This window comes from Helicoverpa zea, chromosome 2 (genome assembly GCF_022581195.2).
Source record: "Helicoverpa zea isolate HzStark_Cry1AcR chromosome 2, ilHelZeax1.1, whole genome shotgun sequence".
Lineage (NCBI taxonomy): Eukaryota > Metazoa > Arthropoda > Insecta > Lepidoptera > Noctuidae > Helicoverpa > Helicoverpa zea.
Genome location: NC_061453.1, coordinates 5,529,019 through 5,551,673, shown reverse-complemented (window position 1 = coordinate 5,551,673; position 22,655 = coordinate 5,529,019). Strand labels below are relative to the sequence as shown.

Below are 22,655 nucleotides of genomic sequence, written 5' to 3'. Positions count from 1 at the left end.
GGTAACCGATGCTCTCAATGTATGGGACGACCTACTCAAGTACGTAAAGTTACCTTCCTGTAGTGTACCAATTTTTGTTTTGCATGCAAAACATAGGAATCTACCTATCAAAATATTGTTTACGTTGTTAAATTTATAATAACTACAATACTCACAATATTCTCAGTTAAAATATTGTTCAACCACACGGAATTTTAGACACCAAGTTCACACACAATAGAAAGCAAATACTGAATTTTACCGCCACAGATTGTTTTTAAATATATAACACGCTGAAAATAAAGCGTTCTCTCAAACGTAGTAATGTAATGCTAATAGGGTATTTCCTACTTAGCAGTATAATAGTCGATAAAAAAATAGAGTTGTCAAGTTGTCATCGTAGTTTTGGCGTCAGCAACCGTGTAACGATATCCACCGATATCCACTTCATGCGATACAGAATACCAATGTTTTGAACTTATAGGTTGACATCAAAGTTCCGATGACAACTGAGGCCAGTTGCAATCTGAGAATTCGAAAGTTAGCGAATAAGCCAGCAGTTACTGTTTGATGGACTATTGTATTTCCTGCAGTAACTGTGCCACGAGCCCCCGATTAGTTAATCATAGTCTGTGGCACAGGCAGTAAATCTGCATCTGTGGTAATCGTACGTAATGTCAATGTCAAACTCAATAAGTTAGGTTATGTTATTGTGTTGTAAATAAAATCACGGTATAATATTCAGTAATATTTTTCTTTTATAAAGCTCAAAAAAGTTTCGATCACCGTTATAATGTCTGTCACATTGCATACTGATGTAGGAGATATAAAGATTGAATTATATTGTGAACAGTGTCCGAAGGCCTGTGAGAATTTCCTAGCATTATGTGCTAGTGATTATTATAACGGATGCTTGTTTCATCGAAATATTAAGGTAATTAAGCTAGCTCACTTATAATAGCATGCAGAATTATATCGTGTGAATTTCTGGTATAAATAATTTGTTTGTTTGCTCACAGGGTTTCATAGTCCAGACAGGAGACCCAACAGGTACAGGAAAAGGTGGAACCTCAATTTGGGGACGAAAGTTTGAAGACGAATTCAAAGAAGAGTTGAAGGTTCCTAACATTCCATGAATACTTCTTGGAATTTTTTTCCATTACCTGATACTGTAGTGTTAACTTTTTAAATATTATTTTCAGCATAATCAAAGAGGTATGGTGAGCATGGCCAACAATGGTCCCAATTCAAATGGCAGTCAATTCTTCTTCACGTATGGAGAACAACCACATTTAGATTTGAAATATACTTTATTCGGGAAGTAAGTATGATAATCAGTACCAGTTTTAAACTCTAAAAAATCCAAATTATCGACGTTCCATTTTTTTTCAGTGGATCTCAATAACACAGTAAATTATAATGTTGTTTTTTTTTTTCCAGAATAATTGATGGATTTGAAGCACTTGATGATTTAGAAAAAATGGCTGTCAACCCAAAAACATACAGGCCACTCACAGAAGCAAAGATAACTTCAGTAACTATTCATGCAAATCCCTTAGCTGGATAGTTATCATATTACTCCAATAAAATATTATTAGCTAAATAAATGTCTTTTATTCTTTCATAATAAAAATACAGCAATAGAGAATCTTTCAATTCAGGAATTTCTAATTTCATTTTCACCTCAAATAAAATGATCCAATTTTTAAAGTCTTATCAAATTAAAATAACAAATAAGGATTGGACAACATTTATTGCAGATAAATATTTACATATTTCTATTTGCGTAATGAGTTGTGTTTAATATGTAAAAAATTAAAATTATTTAATTCTCATGCATTTAGTTTGAATTATTATTATAAAATTGTTGGTTTTGTGCAATACTGAATGAACCAGGTGAACTATTATCATGAATGCTAATTTTTAATTCTGAAAGCAAAGACCAAGAAAGTGTTTTTTGAAAGTCTAATAGTTTTTACAATCATTTATAATACCTAACTACACTTTTAAGTACAGAATTCTTATATTTATTCATATTTTCTTAAATGCATGCATAATTATTTAATAGATTGCATAATCATGATAATATTCATCGGATGAAAATAAAATCAATTGTAATTAAAACTTAAAACAGTATATTACTTACTATATAATTAAACAGTTGTTTCATGTATGTTATTTATTACTAATTAATGTATATACAATTATGACTTCTGATAGGGACAGTACTTGTGCTATTTCTTTACCTTGTCACAGTATTAAAACAGGAATACCATACCTACAAAATAAAAATACATAAACATAAAATAGGTACAGTTCACAATCTTTGGATAAATAAAAAGATTTTTGCCATGGCGGTTTTTCAGACAGATTCAGCTCCTACAAACTTCAGATCTAACACCTAAAGTAACTTTATAATCTTTTCTAAACAGTAGAGTTTAAAAAGACATCTTTTAAGAAGTCTGTCACCCTACAACAATTCTGATCAATTTAGTGCTACTAACTGCATTACTAACCTTATGGGGACCTAAATGGTGGTTTTTAAAACACAAATATCCCGTGTCTGAATAACTAACTTAATATACAATAATAATACTCTATTAGATACAACATTAGCTATAACTTAACAATAACATAAAACTAAACATTAACATAATTTTTGGCTAATTTATTCCTCAATATGAGAAGGTGAAATGTATAACTTATTTTTAAAATGTTTAACTAATTCACAGGATTTAGACGTCACATAATTAACATACATCAGTGTAAAAGCCCCCACTTTATCCTCTACATTATTATTACATACCTATCTATTAAGTACTAAGCAAGTGAACAATAGATTACACTGCAGTGCCAAGGATTATTCTGACATAAGTTTGACAACAATTTCAAAATCTCAAGTTTCAAGGTCATAGAAGTTATCATCTAAATTGAATTCTGGATCTTCTTCTTTTTTAATTTCAGCTTCAGTCATCTTATCATCAAAATTTTCAGTAAAATGTGATTTAATATGAGCAACTAAATCAGCTTTCTTTTCAAATGTGGCACCACATTCTATGCAAGGCATATTCACAACCAGACATTCATGGGTTTGCTCATGTTTATCAAGTTTATCTTTCTTAGTGAACTTTTTATCACATTGGTTGCATGAAAAAGGTTTCATGCCTGAATGGAGAGCTGCATGGCGATCTAACTCTCTTTTTCGAGGGAACTTCTTGAAACAAATTTTGCATTGGAAGACCCTGGATCCTATATGTGCAATAGACACATGAGTTTTATAAGAATCTAAAGAACTAAACCTTTTAGGACACTGATGACACTTTATATTTTTAGGTCTGTTTTTATTTGCAGCCGCTTTTTGTTTTGAAGGGGAATGTTGGGCAGGCTTATTTGAGGCAGATGTATTTTTCTGTACCTTCATGAAACTGCTCTCACCTGATATATGATCTGGGACACGAGGTAAATCATATTCAGTATTTGATGAATCTGGATGGAGCTGAGTAGGTGAGGTCATGAGGTTGCTAAAGGGATTCACATTCACAACCATGTCATGTGAGTCATGTTCATTGTCAAAATCATTTGTTTTGTTTGGGCTCATGGGGCCATGTCGCATTTCATGCTTGATAAGTTTATCTCTTCTACCAAATGTTAAAGGGCATTTCCTACAGGCAAAAGGCTTCATTCCTGAATGAACAAGCACATGGCGCTGTAAGTCTCCTTTTGCCACGAAACTCCTTGGACAGAGTGGGCACACATGAGGCTTATGTCCTGCATGAATACGAAGATGCTTACTAAGATTAGTATTACGGGAGAAGCTTTTCAAACAATATTGACATTGGTATGGCCTAATGCCAGTGTGGACGATGGAGTGCTTTCGCAAGTCCGAGCGCCTCCCAAAACATTTATCACATTCTGGACAATGGTAGGGTTTATCATTACCATGTACTTGCTTAGTATGCTGTACATATTGACTGCGCTCAGCAAAGACTAGACTACACTCAACACATCTATATGGTAAATTGGGATCATGGCAATTATGTTCATGCTCTTTACATTTTTCTTGAGAAACAAAAGCTTGATCACAGAACTGGCACATAAACACATTCTTGAAAAAAGATTCAGCCATTGGCTCTCCATCTGGAGTGTTATTTCTTTCCACTACTTCTGGTTCTACAGGGTCCATATTTTCAGATTCCTCAGAGGAGTCATAGTCAAGGCTGGGATCAACAACCATCACAACACTGTCTTCAACAATATAATCCTCAGGTTTTGGTTTTTGTCCATCTTGAGAATGAGATCCATAGTTGTAACTGCTGAGTTCTGAAGAGTTGGAATTGTCTAGCTCATTTACTCTTGTTGTTATCTGCCTCAACCTTGTTTCATTCTGAATGCACTGGAGTTTGAATTTTGAGCACTTATCGACTTTAAACAAGCATTTATAGCAGATTCTGTTGGGCATCCCATCATTAGGATCAATCTGAAATAACATGGTTTCAATCAATGAAGGCGTATATTTTATTAAAACAATTAAAAAACGGTAAGAAATGTGTGTTGTACTTACTTGCAACTCGAAACATTCAGCTAGTTTAGAGGTTAAAGAAACATTAGTTTCGTCGTCAGGCGCAGCTGCGAATATCGATGTCGAGAATGTACTTTTGTTCAGACACAGTCGACATAGCGTGTGGAAATTAGCGATAATGTAGGAATCTTCCATTTTGTGCACAGCTAGACATGGAATTATAGAAAAGCTTGAGATAACACATATGACAGGATATCGACTTTATATTGTTTTTGTTATTTTAAAATTCACTTTAGGAACACACTGATTATAAAAAAGTAAATGGGACTCAGAGGCTCCGGTCGCGAGTCGTGACTACGCAACCGCTCGATCCGAAGGGGCAACTGGGGCGATGTCCGCCAGGGCTGCGCTAGCGGAATGTCTCGCGGTATTCGCACTACGATCCGTCATCCTACGGAATACGCTGTTATTCAACACTCCTCTCTTGGAATAATCAAATCGTATGTCGTTTTATACATTTGCACTTTGTAGCTTTTGTGATAACTCTCATTATCTTGCAAATAAAAATTCAAATTTGAAAATATTGTGGCTATAAAACCGCGCTTCTTTGGCGGAAATATGAAATTGTTTTCATACAGTCTTTGAAGACAAAATAAAATTCTGATTGGCCGTTATGAAAACGGTGGGTTTTTGCACCAATCACAGTAGTTTTAAATGTAACTTTTTAACAACGTAGATAGAACTGGTTTTAAACATTGCCAGTCTTAAAAAAGTTTTTAGTAAAATAAGGAGGAATTAATGTAAGTAAATAAAAAGTTATTATTTTAAGCCTTTTGGCATTTATTTTGGGTCATTTAATTATTGTTGTAAGTTTCAGTAGGGAACTGAACAATCTGTGACTAAATCCTCATTAATACAGGACTGCGACGCCTCATCAAAGGAAAGTCCTCGGTCGCAGCTCAAGAGTCGAGGGTGTCCCAACTGGCAGGCTACGTACAATTTACAGTGTCCACCATACCTAGGATGCAATATAAGTAAAGATTATTACACTGTATATTATATGCTAAAATGCTAAAATAAATTATGCTAAAGTGAATTTATACCTGTAGTGATAAATGATGTCAGAAATTTGTCCATACTCGTCTTGGGGTGGGGCTGGGCAAGTGAAGTCCTTGAACGCTGGAAATAAGCAAAATATGAATGACTTATAGAATATACCTACGTCACAGGTACTCTCTGTACGTTACAACGTTTTTAATGTAGATGCGTAGCTAATAGTATTTTTTGATTCGATTATATTTTCTATACCTACCATTAGGGTTGCACTGTGGCACATTAGCAGGCCAGTCACAGCTGCTACTTTGTTCGTTGAAAACCAGACCCATAGGGCAGTCCTTAATAGTTGCTAAGCCTTCTTGGCACATGATAAATTTGCTGCAGTCGCCGTCGTTCATCGCGTAGTAGCCATATTGGTTTGGACATTTTTCAGTCGGCTTTGGACTCTCTGAAAAAAGTTTACGTAATATTTAAACTTTGTTTACTCATATTGGATTAATCTAATGTTTTCTTGCTGTCTTTGATCGTAAGTAAATGAGGATTTTGAAGGATTCGTGTTAAAACATCACTTACGTTCTGCAGCACCTGCTACGCATTGCACTTCCGAGGGATAAGCGCAAGGGTATTCGTAGTGTTTGGCAGCAGGATTGAAGTGAAGACCGTCAGGGCAGGAGTATTTAATTGCTCTGTCTCCCTAAAACATAAGAACTTAGGTAAAAAACATGTCTACACTGAGCAAAAAAATTTAAAAAGTACATTTAATTGGTATTAAATATTGCTTTTAATAAAATACCTTGCATTCAATATAGGTATCGCATTCATTTTGAACGGAGTAGAATCCATTCCCATCTTTACATTGGAAGTCGATTTTCAAGTTTCCAGTTGGTCTCGTTACAACAGGGTAAGGATTTTCAGTGACAACGACTGCTGGGTGTGTGGCTGGTGGGTAGGGTGCTGATGAATATCTAGGATGTGCTGATGAAGATCTAGGATAAGAGGGAGTTGTATAATAATCAGGTGAAATTGAGGGCTGGGGGTGCCGACCAAAAGCGGGCTGCCGGATCGGTTTTGGTTTTGGAAGAAGTGGCGGTAAAGCTACCAGCGGAGCAGAAGACGCTGGAGCAACTGGAGCTGCGATGGTTGGTTGGCGGGATATAACTGGCTTAGGTTGCGGTCTTGGGGGTGGTTGTGGAATGGGCAGTGGCATCGCCTGAACAGTAACGGGAACGGGAATCGGTTGTGGTTCCCTCTCAGGAACAAGGACGGGCTCTGGTTGTTCAACGGGTATAGGTTGCGGAACGGGCTCGGGCTGTGCAGCAATTACAGGCTCATATTGTACAACGGGTGCTGGTTCAGGTTGCGGGGCAGGTTCGGGTTGTGGGAAAGGTTCAGGTTGAGGTGCAGGTTCAGGGACGGGTTCTGGCTGCAAGACGGGTTCAGGTTGTTGAACAGGTTCAGGTTGCGGGATAGGTTGAGGTTGTACAACGGGTTGAGGTTGCACGACGGGTCTAGGTTGTAGGATATATTGAGGTTGCTGTACTGATTCCGGCTGTTCAGCTTGAGGGGCGGGTTCGGGCAGTAGAACGGATTCAGGTTGTGGAGCGGGTTCAGGTTGTGGGGCGGGTTCAGGCAGTTGAATAGGTTCAGGTTGTGGGGCGGGCTCAGGCAGTTGAATTGATTCAGGTTGTGGGGCAGGTTCGGGCATTAGAACGGGTTCAGGTTGTGGAGCGGGTTCAGGCAGTTGAATAGGTTCAGGTTGTGGGGCGGGTTCAGGCACTTGAACGGGTTCAGGTTGTGGGACAGATTCAGCTTGTAAGACTGGCTCGGGTTGTGGGACTGGCTGGGGCTGCGGCACAGGCACAGGCTCAGGTTGTGGCTGAATCACGGGTTCAGACACTACCACTGGTGCGGGTTCGGGAACAGCAACAGGAGCTGTTTGCGTAGGTGGCGGTACAGGCCTGATTGGACGCGGAGGGAGAAGGGGCCGGTATCCAGGCGTGTATAGAGGAGGTCGTGGACGGTAAACTGGAGCATAGAACGGAGCTACGGGGGCGGCAGGCGCAGGAACTGCAGGTTCTGATACTGTAGGGGCTGCAGGTGCAACAGGCGCAGGGGCTATGGGCGCCACGGGGGCAGGGGCTGCAGTGACCACAGGTGCCGGGGCTGCAGGTACTGCAGGGGCAGGAGCCACGTGTTGCAGAACGGGTCTCATCGGTAACAGCAATGGCCGACTTCCATAAATCGGTTGGGGCCTCTGATCTCGAACGTTCGATGTTCCATAGTATTGGTAGCCTCTGTTCGCCTGGCCGAAAGTCACTGCAAGGTGAAAATTAGTTTACAAACTTACTAGTAAGCAAAATAGATAAGATAATAAATGTTCAAAAATAGCAAAGTTAACGTCTTCACTCACCAGCGACTACCAGAGGCAGTATTAGAATTATTTTGGTCCCTAACATGTTGGTGATTTGTCACAAGGTGCTGACAATGTGACAGTGCGCACCTCACTGTGACTGGGCCATGTCTCTTTTGTTTATAAATAAGACTTTTATCATAACAGTAAATAAAATTATTTGAATTTAATCTATTTTAAATACAATGTGGTATTGGGTAAATGTTTTTTAATGACGCCTACAATTGAATTTGTGGTTTAGGCTCTGTGTGGTGTCTATGCCGTAAAGAAGTAGGTAAAGAAAAGTTGTTGAACAGGTATTTTTGCCACTTTAAATTAGTTAATTAGAACTCTTAACCGTTTAGGTTACTATGAGGCATGACCAACAAATTGTTTCCGACCTATCTAGAGTTAGCAGGATGGTTGAGCAATAAATACATTTTCTATATACTTATTTGTAATTTAAAAATATATATCCATATTGTATGGCCGACCCCAAAATTGTTGGGAAAAAGGGTTGGAGGATGAGGATGATGTCCATATTGTATGGTTAGGTACTAGAAATTATATACTTAAAATTATGACGGCCTTTTTGATTTATTGCTTATCCTGCTGCTAGCCTAATCGATTTAATTTTACTATAAAAACTGAGACCGGGAAATAAATGCATGAGACATGACTCGTGGCTACTTAGTAGTTATGTAGGTTTAATCCAGTTCACATGTTCAGTTCAGGTCGAACTTTCATTTACAGAAGAATTGAAAAAGGTTATTCAGTAACTTTGCTGTGTTTGCTGTTATTTGAACATATGTGACAGTAGTTATGGGTATTCAGGAGCCAGTAAGTCTGGCAACCAGTTTTACCAAGGGGTATTAAGTTACTGGGTTCAGATAGTCCTTGTAAAACACTGGTAGGTACTTAGCTGCATCCGGTTCGCCTGGAAACCGACCCCAACGTAGTTCAGAAAAACTAGATCAACTAACTTTGCTGTGTGTTTGCGGTGCTTACTTCAATGTATCTGTCTATTTGGAATCCTCCATTATTTTTCTGAGACGGATCCAGCCCTTAAAATAGTTTGTGTCCAACTAAATCCATCCGATAGAGCCAAAATTAAAAAAAAATCGCTTACATTCACAATTCAGGTACCTATCTGAGTTAGTACATAGGGAGATGATATGGAGAATTGCCAAATAAGAGCACATAAGGGAGTACATAAGGGGGTACATAAGAGAGTACATAAGGGAGTGCATAAGGGGTTACATAAGGGAGTACATAATGGAGTACATAAGGGAGTACATAAGGGAGTACATAAGGGAGTCCATAAGGGAGTACATAATGGAGTATATAAGGGAGTACATAAGGGAGTACATAATGGAGTACATAAGGGAGTACATAAGGGAGTACATAATGTAGTACATAAGGGAGTACAAAAGGGAGTACATGTGGAAGAACGTAAGGGAGTGCATAAGGAAGAACATAAGGGAGTACAAACACAGATGTACTAGTTAGTGAACTAGAAGTCGCGTAGAGTGAATGCTTTACGTAGGGTCTCAGCCTTGAGGAATTAAGTCAGGTGTCACGCCAAAATAGCTTACTAAGAAATTTTCACTAGATAGCTATAAGAACTCTGTAAGTTGGTGCTTGATACACCCGTGCATCAGCGAGCAAATAAATGTCTGTCCTGTGCCTAATCAAATCTCTTTCCGATCGTGTCGAATTACCGTCCTTTCAGGCTACGAGTATGGGGGAAGGAGCTTGTGCCGATGTGCACTATAATATGTCCTGTTGGCTTATCTTTTTAGATAGAACACTAAGCACTTAAGCACTTTCACTGTCTTGTATTTTGATGTCCCCTGTCCATGTTCGCGTACCCAACCGTCCCAGCGTTCTTGTTCCCTAGGTCTTGCAAACATAGCAAACAGCATAGATAAAGCATTTGAAAAGCGAATGGACAACAGGGGTTCAATTTTTTACAATTGTGTTGCTTAAAATCATGATAAACTCATAATTTTTTGGGCACATCATTTGGTGCTTACGTGTATAGGTACGCTAGTGTCTGTGTTCGGATGAGTACAATTTTGTTTGTAAAACAGTATCACACGGTATGAAAGCACCGGGAGAGGCTACTAGTGCACAAACTCATAGTGGCAGGTACGACGTGAGCACAGTTGCTCGTTGTAGTTCAGACCTTATAGGCAAGCATAAAGCTGATTTCCACAAATTGATGAAAATAATTCAAAAACGCGAAAAAAGGGAAAAAATAGCAAGCTCACTTAAATTAAATTATTTTTAAGAGAAAAATTGCCATCGTAACTTGCTAGCCAGTGGAAAAATTTAAAGTATTTTATTCATAAAAAATACTTTAAATTTTTCCACTAGCTAGCTTAAAAAAAAAACTTATTAACAACTCTGGAGAACATCAAATGCTCGAAAATCGGATTTGTGATTTTCGAGCATTTTATGTTCTCCAGAGTTGTTAATAAGTTTTTTTTTTTAAGTTTATACCATATTTGGGCAATTTAATATCTCGTAAAGTCGTTACAAGGCCATCAGCTATTTCTTATTTTGCAAAGTGATTCCTATGAATTCCTATTGTGTGGGTAAAAAAAAAAAATGTGTGTTCTTGCAAAGATTGTCGTTCAAATAATTCATTGTGTTCATTAAATTCTTGCCTTTATTTTAACAAACAGTGAGTATATTTAGTGCGTTGGCTTGTGAGTTGACGTTATATGTTCGTCAAAAAATGGGCACATGGTTTCGGACAAAAATCGTACGATAATTTTAGACATAAAATATTTATTAAAGAATTCAATGATACATAGGAATCAAGTAAAGATTAAGACCGAATGTAACAGCTTAACTAGCTCGAGCTGTAGGTTGAACGTCGCAGTTGACAAACTCAGCGTCTACGCAGCGGCCCGAGGCGGGGTCGAAGGCGAGACCATTGTCACAGGACAACAGACGAGCGCGGCCCTTCTCGCACGAGAAGAAGTAGAAGCAGTTGCCTTGGTATCTGCAAACAAAAAAAGAATTAGTACAGAAGTCAGAGTAGAAGAATAAGAGAAGTACGAGATGAAACAAGCTTAAAACTAGCCATTTTGGTAGCTAAAGCCCATTTATGAGATCAGAAAAAAGGCTGTGATAATATCTTACTTGTAGTTGAAGACAAGGTCGAGAGGGTTGCCGTCAGCGTCAGTGGGGGCAGCAGGGCAAGAGAATCCGAGGAAGTCTAAAATGAGGACAAAACTATTAATTAAAATGAAACGGTATAAAAATTGGAGTAACGAAATAACACAAACAAGCAAATGAGAACAATGAAATTTTATATACCTGCTGCATCGTGATCCCTAAACAGTTTCTTCAACTTGCACGGGATGTAAAAAAGTCTTATGTATTTATCTATATCTATAATATACAATATTTACGGTATTTTTACCTTCAGTTTTGCATGAGGCGACTAGGTCGGGCCAGTCGCAACGGCCGGTGTCGGGATTGAAGGCCAGGCCAGTGGGGCAGACCATCTCGATGGCCTTACCGGCCACACACATGCGGTATTGGCCACAGTTGTCAGCGGTGGCGACGGGGGATGGGAAGTAGCCGTATTGGTGTGGGCAGTCAGCGGTCGGCTGGGCAGGCTCTAGAGAACAAGGAAATTATACAAATGTAAACCTTTTTGCATGAAACTACTGAGAACATCTAGAGAAAATCTTTGGTTAAGTCCCGTGCAAGTCAACTGTGTGCAATCCACTACGAGATCCTTGAATAAAGAAATTATTAATCAGTTTTTTTCAACATTAAAGAGTAGTTTTGTCGTTCAATAATGATTTTTGATATCTGCAGTTTGTTGCTTTTGGGTCTAAATTAAGTCTTCCTGCATTACTTACGAGCAGAGCCACGTCCCTGGCAGGGCACGTCCATGGGGTATCCGCAAGGGTAGCTGGGCCACTTAGCTTCAGGGTTGAAGTGCAGACCGTCTGGGCACAACATTTCGTTGGCAACGAATTCCTGTACAAATAGTTTTCTTTAGAATCGGTCGCAATGTTCGCAATAAAGGGCAAACATGCATTAGGTGTATGTAGTATGGGAATGTTACATATTTCTAATAAGTTTGTGAGATGAAATGTGAAGCATCGACCAATTTTAAGGCTTCTCCAATAGGATATTTATTTTCCACTTATGGATAGTCTTCGAAATACAGGTAATGCAGTATACTTACAGTGCACTCTACATAGGAGTCACAGCTAGTGTCCACTTTGTAGTAGGCGTTCCGCTGCTTACAGATGGAGCTCCGGGTGGCTCCTACAGGCGCGTCGGTGGCGGCCTGAGCGTTGCCTAAACAATGCAACACCATTGAAAAAAGTTTAATATTGCCCTTTAACGTAAGGATCTATGCAATATCACCTTTTGAGAAATAAACTCTACCGAGTTTAGAACAAAATTGTAATTAAAAGAGAAAGATTTGTTTGGTATGGGAAAAAATAGAAAAGGAAATACGGTTTTACTTACAGGCAGCAACGAACACCAAAGCGAAACACACGTAGGTGAACATGTTGTTTGTTCAAGTCGTTCCTTGAATAACAAACTCCTGAATGATGTCCCAACTCTGTACCAATAACTTTTTATACTAAAATAACTCATCAATGATACTAATTGACTTTCATTAATGGTGAAAAGTTGCATTGCTGTGGTTTCGTCGTGGTGATTAAAAACACGTTTCAAGTCTTGGATATTTCACTTTATTGTAACAAGATATTCTTTTACATCTTATCTATTGATACCATAATTTTTGGTATCGGTACAAAAGTATGTTTAAAATACAAGATGGTGATTCTGATGTTGTGAAACTTATATAACAGAAAATCCTTATGACATTAATCTTATCCTAGATCTTACTGGTTACTATAACACAAAGCCTGATAAAACAGAACGGGTGGATGTATAAAAAGTTACAAACAAAAAAACATATGTTAAAACATATTTGCATACTCTATGACTTCATAACACAGATGCTGCGGTAACTCAATTGTTTTCTTTAGACTAGAACTAATTACGAAACTAGCATACAGCTGGTTGCATCAAGTTTAAAATATTAATATGCTAACAAGTTTCTGAAATGAAAACGCCAACATATTTTCAGTTAAGCAAACATTTTGGCATCTTATTCGACCGAAAATTTGATGCAACCCGCTCTAAGAGTCTCTAAAGCATCAAAGATCAAAATGATGCTATAGTTTCGAGAGGTTATTTGTTTTCCTAGCTTGCTTAGTATCGTCTTTTGTCTGTGGATTTGGCGCTGAACTCGAGTTCCTTATCAAGGAGTTGCTTGGCCTCTTCCCTGGCGCGGGCTGCTTCAGCCCTCAGTTCGGAAGGACATGCTGCCACTTCTTCAGCAGACACGCAGGTACCGGTGAGCTCATCATAGGCCGTGTTTTTACCACAGAACAGCACACGTGGCTTGGTACCGATGCAGAGGAAGTATTTCTGGCAGTCGTTGTCAGCCCTGTAATATGAAATATTGTTAGAACGCTGCCTGTAATACGGTCAAGCTTAGCCTAGTTAGATGAACCAACTATAAAATGGTTGCTAATATTGAATGCATCTGGGAATATTACACGGTACAACAAGCCTTTATCAAGCAATTTTATCTGATTATTAAATAAGTAGCCTTGAATACGTTTGCAGATTTCGTTTTCTGGCTTTAAAAAAAAAAATATGTTGAGAGTTACGAGTGAGTAAATAGATATAAAAAAGTAATGAATTTTAGAAAGTATAACTGTAGCATTATTTTCATCAACATCATTGTAGCCCTAGCTCATAGCGCATTTTTATATGACGTGGCATTCATTGTCATTTGTGTTATATCTGGTTGCGATATTTCAAACTCCTAACAAAGTACAAAAAAGCCACGATAATATAGAAGTCGCCTAAACTCGATAGATGTGTCTCTGGTCAGCACATTTTAAGTGATCTCTCGTCGTATCCTGTATCCGCTAGATACATTTTAGGGTGACCGCTTTTATGACTCATGTTGCAAAGGTTCTGCCGTCTGGTAAAGTTTTACGACCAGCCTGACGCCATCCTCACTTCGGAATCACTTTCTTGCAAAGTTTCCGTAATCTCAAAATAACTTAATTGTATAAATCTCTATATAAAGACTTCCCTCAAATTAAACAGAAGCTGAAGATGGTCTTTTTAAGGAAAACATTACCCAGAATGATGAATGAATGATCGTTTTGATAAAAAAACCTTGCATCAGATACGCAATTAAAATGACAAAAGACAAAAGACATAAAAAGATTATTAAACTGGTTTGTTAATATTTATGCAAAGTGGTTCAATCAAAATTTAGAAGCATAAGGACCATTTTTAATTACGATTTGATGCAGATATTATAGTATCTGAATTCTAAACAAATTTAAATAACCTTGCACTTCGATTCGTTTCACGGAAGATGCATTCGAATGTTAATCATGTTTACGACCAACATATTTTTACGCTATGACGATGCATCACCAAAATCTATTTTTGTCATTCAATTTTTGACACTCCGTCGTCGAGGTCACATTGTCAGAAAAATCTCCATGTCCCAATAAGCAGAAATAAAATAAGAGGTTTGTGTAGACTTGTTAAAAGTGGCACGACAAGAATGTGTGATGTACCATATTATCATACATCTTGGAAGGACGTTGGCAAACCGCTGGTATTTCTAATGACGAGGTTATGTAAGCAAGGTCACCGCTCATCTGCTGACATTTAGGTACGCGCTGACACCGACTGACCGGTCGCCTATTAACTAACCAGTTCTCGGTATTTCGATATCTATCACTTTAATAATAATCGTAAGTACATTAATGAAGTATTGCACGTGTTTTGTAATACCTGTAGAATCTGAAGCCAGCCGGAGGGCCGAGTTCCTTTGATTCTGGGACGGCTGGGCAGCGGAAGCCAAGGAAAGCTGAAAATATCGAAATACATTACATATTAACATTTAGAAGTCTGCGTTGGAAATAAGAGGCGATTGTCAAGACGTCACATTTATGATCGTTAGTAGTGTTTATCTCTTTGGTAGTAACTTTACGACACAACTTTCATGTAGTCGTTAAATTCTTGCACAATAGGGCATTTGCTCATCACATGTTAACTTGCGTGGATACAGTATGTGCCAATAAGGTGTAATATATTATAAATTAGGAGCAAGAATTTGATACACCTACAATTTTTTTGGGATGATGAATCATATTTTAAAAGGAACATATAAAATCAATGTAGTGAACTGCAGAAATCGTTCAGAGATTGCAAAGGAGAATTGTACCTTCAGCGTCACAGTCTTCGACCTCATCAGGCCACTCGCAGCGGTAAGAAGCTGAGCTCCAGGCCAGACCCTCGGGGCACTTCAGATCGTAGCCGACTCCATTGACACAGTTCCTGAAGTAGCTACAGTTGCGAGAGTCTCCGAGCTTGTAGTAACCGAACTGGTGTTCGCACTGCTCAGTTGGTTGGGCAGGCTCTGCAATTAAATAGTAATGATTGTCACATGACAATTTTCCAACGTAGTTGGGAAAAGGTGATTTTCATATGTGCACATTATCGGTATGTCAATGTCACCATGGGAATGTCCTGTGTGATGATGACCAGTCGTGTATTCTTTGTTTATTTTTGTTTATAGTTTGATTTTTATTAATATTTACGATGCTTCTACGAATACCTAAAATATTGTAGTACCTAATATAAAACTATGAACGAAAATTTAAGTTTCTTCTTTTGTTTTGTGTCAAAAACCACTCGCGATGAGCTGTTCTTAGGATTTTTTATTGGCAACCGGTTAACCAAGATGCCGAAAACGTGAAGATGACCTAAATTTTATTAGTTTTTGGCCATAATTTATTTGATTACAGGTTTGATTTTATTACTTGCAAATGTCAAAAGGACAACCCGAGTCTGAGTAGACCTACTAAAATAAGTAAAAGATTATTTTATTACTTATATATATCACTATTATTAATGAGCTACTTCTATGAGCTAAATCTATAAGCTACTAATTATTATTTTTATAAATAATTAAGTAGCTTATAGAGTCAAAACAGATCAACATTTCGACTTGGTCTTATTCCAGACATGTTTTATTAAGCCTTAGTATTACTCATTATTTTATATTCCATCTGCGTTCCAAGTATCAGAAATAGAATTTAAAATATTTCTGTATTTAATCTTAAATCTGCAAAGCGGCAAGACGAATAAGATCGGTTTTTGGATAAAGTGAACTGCGATGCTCAAACTATACACAATATAGGTAAAATTCTGGCAAAGTTGACGAGTGTGCTTATTCGGTTGCACAGTCGACTGAAGATTTTCCTTCACAGAGTAATAAATCGAACGCTTTCTTTCGCTAAGTCATTTCAGACGTATACATATACGTCAATAGCACATTAAACCCTAAGTTTGCACGATCTTCCTTTATGCCAGGATGAAGGCAAAATCATACTTGGGATGCATTTTGTTCGATTAGATATTCTTACGAATTCTGATCATTATATTTTTTCTCTACCTACTATTTATTAAGATATTTCAATTGAATACACAACCACTCCTCAGAAACCTGCTTCAGTTTGAGTACCAGTGACTGGCGAATACAAAATATGTTTAAGAATGCTACTCACGCAAAGCAGATCGTTCGAGACAGGCCACTTCATTGGGGTACTGGCAAGGGTACCCGTTGAAGTTCACGTTGGGGTTGAAACGAAGTCCATCGGGGCACAACTTTTCCTCCGCTGTTCCGTTCTATGAACAAAAAAGGCAACATGATATACATTATAATAATAGTAGTTCATGTTACATCACAGAATAAGCAAAGGTGTCAAGTATCTATTGAGATATTGTAGAGAATGCATTGATTGTCCGAAGTTGACTTTACAACAGTTATAAAGTTATGAACAAAACACTTCTGCACATGTGCAACAATATCACAGATTACTAAATAGTTAATATCATATTTGATTTAAAGATCTATTAATAAACGCCGAGACCAAAGCTTTAACAGATGAATACCTATACACAATAAACAGATACCTGAACATTTATCGAAGATCACATCAAGGGTAGGAACGTGAACTTAGACCAATTGATCCCTGCATAATTATAGCAGGTCTTGAATAAGGTTTTTTGTAAATAATAATAACTAAGCTTTACAATAAGTAACTAGGTAATAATGCGGTCACAATTACAGCGCAAGAGGATGTTGATGTACCGAAGCATTTACTTGACCTAGTGGACATAATATTTGTACTAACTACGAAGTCATCCGCCTAGAAGTGTAATGTCATGGGTCAGATGCGCAGTCTATGGCCATAAAGGTGTTCCAAACGATGTCACAATTTCCGTAAACTTGATTTATATTAATATGTGATGTGATTATTTAAATTCTGTACATTATTTTAAGGTCTCATCACATTAGCTTCGAAATCTAGTCCAGAAAAGTCAAGGTATCTAAAACATTTTCGAGTTTATGGAGTCGCTTCTTTATTTTTAAACTTCTGATGCATAAAGAGGTATCGTCAATCGAGAGGGATCGTTCAATCTTTATACACCTATTTATCTTAATCATTTTGTACCTACTAGAAGGTGTGGATTACGTTATAAAAACATTTTTGTTTTTTGTGAATTCGTATAACTTAGAGAATTTTTGAGTTATGACTAACACGTTTTTAAGAATAATCTTTTGATAATTTAATTACAATATCCGTGTAGTAACAATAATAATCGCTGAGATATCCCACTACTAATCTCACATTCACATCACGTTTAGCAAATAACGCGAACTTTATTACCAGAATCTGTGATTATTAAGCGAATTATTCATGAGCGGAGACGCATGATTACACACAAAAGAATGGAGCTTATGTCAGTGCCTTTGTAGTATTCGCAGACTTTAATGTAGTCACGACCTATTTTAAAAGTAAGATCCCAGTCTGTGTCAACACTTTCCCACATACGCGACCGTGGGTGAATAATTTTAGCGGAGATGTTTTGTGTTAACGGAAATTGGTGTGACTTGGATTGATAAGCGAGCCTTGCTAGGAACGCATTATAATCAGCCGTTTTATCGTCCCACTGTTGGGCATAGGCCTCGTTAGTCATCACGCTTGGTCAATGCGGATTGGTCAATGCGGGTTGGTTATTTCAGACTTTATATAAGAGTTTTCCCAAAAGATGTTTTCCTTTGCCTTTGATCAGCCATTGATGTCCAAGATATACTTAGAAAGGTATATGTTTCGATTGTAAGGGGTTTTAGAGTGAGGTTACTTACAATGCATTCAACATATTTATCGCAGCTGCCGGGCACGGGGTATCTCTCGTTCAGTTCCCTGCAGGCTCCAGGTGAAGCTACCCTGGGGGCCTCCTGGAACTGCCTGTTCTGCTGAACTTGTTGGTTCTGGTTTCTGTTGTAAGCACCAACGTTGGCTCCGAAGCTTCCGAACTGAGCCACGGCTGATGGAAATAGAAAAAGATATTTTGGTCAATGAAAAAAGAAGATTAGTCAGTAAGTGTATTGTGGTATAGAAACCTTTTTGTTTGATATTGTATGGCAAGGAAAAACCCAAGCTAAGAAACTGGGCGAGTCAAAGGCTTATATGAATGATTATTATGAAAATGAACTCATCGGGAGTGTCGCGTTATTTATGGTAATTTGGATAATAACTGTAGCATTTACCGAAATGTTAGCTTGTATGAGACACATTGAAGAGGAATGTCTTGATTTTAAAATATAATAAGAATCTTCAAATGAGTTTCAATTTCTAGAAAAGAAGTCAGTTTACAAAAATTGAATTTGTAAGTATTTTCAACAGGTCAAAAAACTAATAGATACGCAAAACAGGGGCATTGTTAACAAAATAATTTTCAGAAGAATTCGGAAGACCAACGCCCATATTGAATCCGGAGATAGTAAAATTGTGTGAAAGCAACAAGGCTGACACATCGTTTCATGTATGTCAAGCCTTACATCATATGGTTATTCACCAAATCATATCCAAAAATTTCAAGACTTACGTTTTACCTATGTTTATTAGTCATTCATGGAATGAGAATTTCCCTAAAAATGCAATCAACTGTAAAAACACTAAACATAGGTACCTAGGACTTTTTTATTTTGCTCAATGCTGGAACACTTGTGAACCAATACACCACTTTAGAAGTTGGTTTTCCTCGTCTTTTACGATTACTTTTGGCTCCACCATACTTAGAGTTTCTCAGAACTTCTCATGTTATTGATTTATTCGTTTTCGTGAGAGTTCTTTATCACAGCTTATTCGCTTTAAGGTTTTCGTGTGTGTCACACGCCGGAGCCTACACATTGCAAAATACATATTTAAACTTCTGCAATATTTGGTGTTTTGATGATTTCATGAGCATAACTGCAAAGATTACAAAATAAAAGGCGTAAATTCTCTTGAATAGGATATTATAGTTTATAGAAGTTGCGACCAGGTAGTTAACTTTGAAGTTGATGAATGATATATCCATAAAGCTATAAATTATTAGGCAGTAGGTAGCTATTTTTGAATAATATTTTTTCAATACCAATTTTGGGGATCAGATAAACACAAGTTACGAAATTATTATTTAAGGTTTATTAAGGAGATCTTCTAACCTTCAGACATAATATATTCAAAAGCCACAGGTGCATTCTATTTTAAAATCTTTAATGATCAGGTACTGATTCAAGTTTACGAAGATGATATAAAAATTAGCCAGTTTACAACATACGTGCCATTGTGATGAAATAGACAATTTTCCATGGAAATGTTTATGCGAAAAATGTCGAAATACTGCAGACTGCATAACAAGCTGTTAGTTTTACGAATAACATGTCTAAGGTTCTGTGCTAAGAGCCACTGAATTAGGTAACGCTTGACCGGGTGAACTATTGACACATGGAGAATATTTTAGAAAAGTTGAATGTATGTATATTATTTAAAGTAAGTATTGAAATAATATTCATTTGTTTCATTTCTAAAATAAAATTAGCCTTATGAATTAAATAAAAATAATTTAAGCTTTTTTATTATTTCTCTTGTGGAAAAGCTCCATTCGAAAGTAAGCTGCTTGCAGATTAATGTGCTTAATCTGGCAAACCAGTTGTACCAATACCAAATAGCGTTTAGTTTATCATTCTATTATTGAACATGTTTAATGGAAAAATACAATAACCAAATAATAAAAGAAAATAATTCAACTACGCAAAGGTGACCGAAGTATGACCGGAGTGTGTAACGTATCACAAAGCTAAAATAAGATTCAAGATATTTCTACTTATATGTAAATAAGCCTAGAATAATAAAAATAGTAGACGCTAAATAAAAACAGGTTACCTACCTGATCAATTTAATTGCCAAAAAAATGGTCAGGTACCTACTGTATATTAGGTACGAATAATTTGAAAAGTCTTCCTCACATAGTACTATTGTGTATTCTACAATACAAACCGTTTTTTTAATTGATCAATTACTTAAGTAGTTAAGAGCATGAAACAATTGTTTACATTTTAATCTCAGCCATTGTTAAGCCGGCACATAATTAGCCGGTGAAATAATTACGTTAATTAATTTAAAACCCGTTTAGAACCTTAGTAATGTGGCTAATCCTATGGTGTTTTAATGGGACACGTGTTTCGTACGATGTGCTTAATTAAATAATTAATTTTATTTGAAAACGAGCTCATTTGACTTTGTGATTGGGAGTTTATACTTGGACCTTGCACTAAAACGTGCGTTTGTATTAAAATTATACATTAATTAGGTGGATATTTTACAGAATTAATTGCAATTTAAATTTATCTTTATATAGGTATATGACTACGTGAGGATTTTTTTTCTGTCGCCATAAAATGAAAATGACGTTAAATTAAAAAAAATTTAGTAAGTACTTACCGAAGCCGAAAAGGCACGCCAACACTATCAAAGTCTTATCCATGCTGTATGCTACCCCGTACTGCGGTGCGCACGCGTCGACCACAGGTATTGAATGGACAACGGTCGACCTTGGGGACACACCGGCCGCTGTTGAAACCCGGTCTCATCTTCGCATTACATCAGATCAGACGATGGTACAATTGCTAGAAGTCAGACAGGTTTCCACCTGTGACCATACTTTATGGATCAGTCATCATCCTATTAGATGTTAGCGAATTATTCAATTAGTTAAATAACTTCTGAATCTGATTTTAGGAAAAATGACTTGGAAGAAAAATTGCAGGTGTGAAAATATTTAAATAAACAGATGAAGTGAAGAAGATATGAAGGGGGTTCGTATTTAATAGGATTGATGAGAATACAGGTAATAATGTTCTCATTTTAGGAAAAGACTAGTCGTTTCCCAGCGGATTCATCCCGTCCCGGAAGAATTTCTTCCCGTACCCGGATAAAGTAGAACCTATGTTACTCAGGATAAGCCTTCCCAACAGGGAAAGTTTTCAAATTGGTTCAGCAATTTTATTAGATTGAATTAGTGCTTCTGTATATTAATAATGTATTTTAATGTTTTTCTTTCTCTATAAAGACTGACTCCATGATATTTTTTTTTTTTTCGAAGGTCATCTACCAGAAATATTTTGCAGACTTACGCATCTCGTTAGTATATTGATGATTGACGAAATACATTACTCACTTTACATAATGTTAGGCTAACCTTTCACTGTGTGTTGCCCTTTTATCAACTGTTATATAAACGACCGAATTTCATACAAATACTTTATCCATATATTATCTTCCGCAATTTATCTATTTATAGACGCATCGTAAATTGCAGTTGTAGGTATTTTTAAATGCGGAGCTTAATTTGACCTAGGTACAATTACCACATGCAGTTAGAAAGTCAATTCATTTGTTTTCTGAAGAGGTATTTTAGGATTATCCTGTGTGTCCTACTCTTGTAGATATTTTATTGTTAGTAGAGGCGTAGTAGTGCTGAGTATTGCATTGGATATTTACGTAATTACTTGATTCAACAATTTTATTTGGGATCCAAAAACGTTATGTATTCACGTCCGTCACGTAAATTAAAAAAATGGTAGAATTTGAAAAAACAACATCTCAATAAGCGATCTGAAATTAAAGAAACAAGTTAAACAATCGCAGTTGGGGGCACTGTCTTAAGAAGTACTTTATTATCTAGAAGAAAAACAATCAAATAAAATCGTTTTCGAAAAAAAAAAAATTGTCACTAGGATGCAAAATGTGTGATTCTTCAACCAGCATTGCAGAAGTATACCCATTTATGTGTAGAAACGGAACTTCGCGTGACAAAGATATAGAGCTCGCATCAGATGCCATTCTACAAGAATATGGTCATTCTATACATTGAAATGTTAAACACGTTATTAAAAAAATGTGTTACGTCACTAACCAAAGGCCATAGATGAGTCGCATTCAGTGAAGGTCCTGGGAACTGCGGAATTATAAATTACGAATTTATATTCTGATTTGATATGAAGTATGGAGCATTGCCATTTAAACCATATAACGTCCGAGTAAATAATCTGTTTAGGTAAATGTTAAGCTTGCGTCGCTTTCATAATAGCGGATTTTTTGTCGTGCTGATGCGCTCGCTCTTGCGTCTCCCTCATGTATTCCCATTATGTTTTTCCGTATGTATTATTTCTATGAACTCCCTTGGTATTCCCCCTATACTCTTGCTTTCGTACTACCTTATATTACG

General features: G+C 37.0%; 4 protein-coding genes across 4 annotated transcripts; 1 reads left to right on the top strand and 3 right to left on the bottom strand.

Moving 5' to 3' along the window:
• Window positions 1-653: 653 nt before the first annotated feature.
• Window positions 654-1,582, top strand: LOC124641435 (peptidyl-prolyl cis-trans isomerase-like 3). Its single transcript, XM_047179507.1, has 4 exons — window positions 654-913; window positions 999-1,097; window positions 1,182-1,300; window positions 1,420-1,582. Exons 1-4 carry the CDS (start codon window positions 773-775, stop codon window positions 1,544-1,546), a joined length of 486 nt encoding a protein of 161 aa, XP_047035463.1. The 5' UTR covers window positions 654-772; the 3' UTR covers window positions 1,547-1,582.
• A 131-nt stretch (window positions 1,583-1,713) lies between these two features.
• On the bottom strand, window positions 1,714-5,112 carry LOC124641425 (zinc finger protein 497-like). Its single transcript, XM_047179498.1, has 2 exons — window positions 4,541-5,112; window positions 1,714-4,456 (listed from the first exon to the last, which is right to left on the bottom strand). Exons 1-2 carry the CDS (start codon window positions 4,691-4,693, stop codon window positions 2,876-2,878), a joined length of 1,734 nt encoding a protein of 577 aa, XP_047035454.1. The 5' UTR covers window positions 4,694-5,112; the 3' UTR covers window positions 1,714-2,875.
• Window positions 5,113-10,722: 5,610 nt separating this feature from the next.
• On the bottom strand, window positions 10,723-12,576 carry LOC124642450 (protein obstructor-E-like). The gene is made up of 6 exons (XM_047180878.1): window positions 12,450-12,576; window positions 12,160-12,275; window positions 11,828-11,948; window positions 11,380-11,580; window positions 11,097-11,172; window positions 10,723-10,956 (listed from the first exon to the last, which is right to left on the bottom strand). Exons 1-6 carry the CDS (start codon window positions 12,490-12,492, stop codon window positions 10,800-10,802), a joined length of 714 nt encoding a protein of 237 aa, XP_047036834.1. The 5' UTR covers window positions 12,493-12,576; the 3' UTR covers window positions 10,723-10,799.
• An 87-nt stretch (window positions 12,577-12,663) lies between these two features.
• Window positions 12,664-20,997, bottom strand: LOC124642443 (protein obstructor-E-like). Its single transcript, XM_047180865.1, has 6 exons — window positions 20,870-20,997; window positions 18,247-18,428; window positions 16,601-16,721; window positions 15,256-15,450; window positions 14,823-14,898; window positions 12,664-13,443 (listed from the first exon to the last, which is right to left on the bottom strand). The coding sequence occupies exons 1-6, from the start codon at window positions 20,910-20,912 to the stop codon at window positions 13,206-13,208; spliced, it is 855 nt and encodes a 284-aa protein (XP_047036821.1). The 5' UTR covers window positions 20,913-20,997; the 3' UTR covers window positions 12,664-13,205.
• Between the last annotated feature and the right edge of the window lie 1,658 nt (window positions 20,998-22,655).

What these genes read in the sequence shown, in the direction of transcription:
- LOC124641435 (XM_047179507.1), top strand. Translation starts at nt 773, where the DNA reads ATGTCTGTCACATTGCATACTGATGTAGGAGATATAAAGATTGAATTA. An exon ending in TGTTTCATCGAAATATTAAG is followed by an intron (nt 914 to 998) that starts GTAATTAAGCTA and finishes GTTTGCTCACAG; the next exon opens with GGTTTCATAGTCCAGACAGG. An exon ending in AAATATACTTTATTCGGGAA is followed by an intron (nt 1,301 to 1,419) that starts GTAAGTATGATA and finishes TTTTTTTTCCAG; the next exon opens with AATAATTGATGGATTTGAAG.
- LOC124641425 (XM_047179498.1), bottom strand. Translation starts at nt 4,693, where the DNA reads ATGGAAGATTCCTACATTATCGCTAATTTCCACACGCTATGTCGACTG. An exon ending in CTGAATGTTTCGAGTTGCAA is followed by an intron (nt 4,457 to 4,540) that starts GTAAGTACAACA and finishes ATGTTATTTCAG; the next exon opens with ATTGATCCTAATGATGGGAT.
- LOC124642450 (XM_047180878.1), bottom strand. Translation starts at nt 12,492, where the DNA reads ATGTTCACCTACGTGTGTTTCGCTTTGGTGTTCGTTGCTGCCT. An exon ending in ACTCCTATGTAGAGTGCACT is followed by an intron (nt 11,949 to 12,159) that starts GTAAGTATACTG and finishes CTATTTGTACAG; the next exon opens with GAATTCGTTGCCAACGAAAT. An exon ending in GACCTTGTCTTCAACTACAA is followed by an intron (nt 10,957 to 11,096) that starts GTAAGATATTAT and finishes TTTTGTTTGCAG; the next exon opens with ATACCAAGGCAACTGCTTCT.
- LOC124642443 (XM_047180865.1), bottom strand. Translation starts at nt 20,912, where the DNA reads ATGGATAAGACTTTGATAGTGTTGGCGTGCCTTTTCGGCTTCG. An exon ending in TCTCGAACGATCTGCTTTGC is followed by an intron (nt 15,451 to 16,600) that starts GTGAGTAGCATT and finishes ATTTAATTGCAG; the next exon opens with AGCCTGCCCAACCAACTGAG. An exon ending in GCTGGCTTCAGATTCTACAG is followed by an intron (nt 13,444 to 14,822) that starts GTATTACAAAAC and finishes TTCATATTACAG; the next exon opens with GGCTGACAACGACTGCCAGA.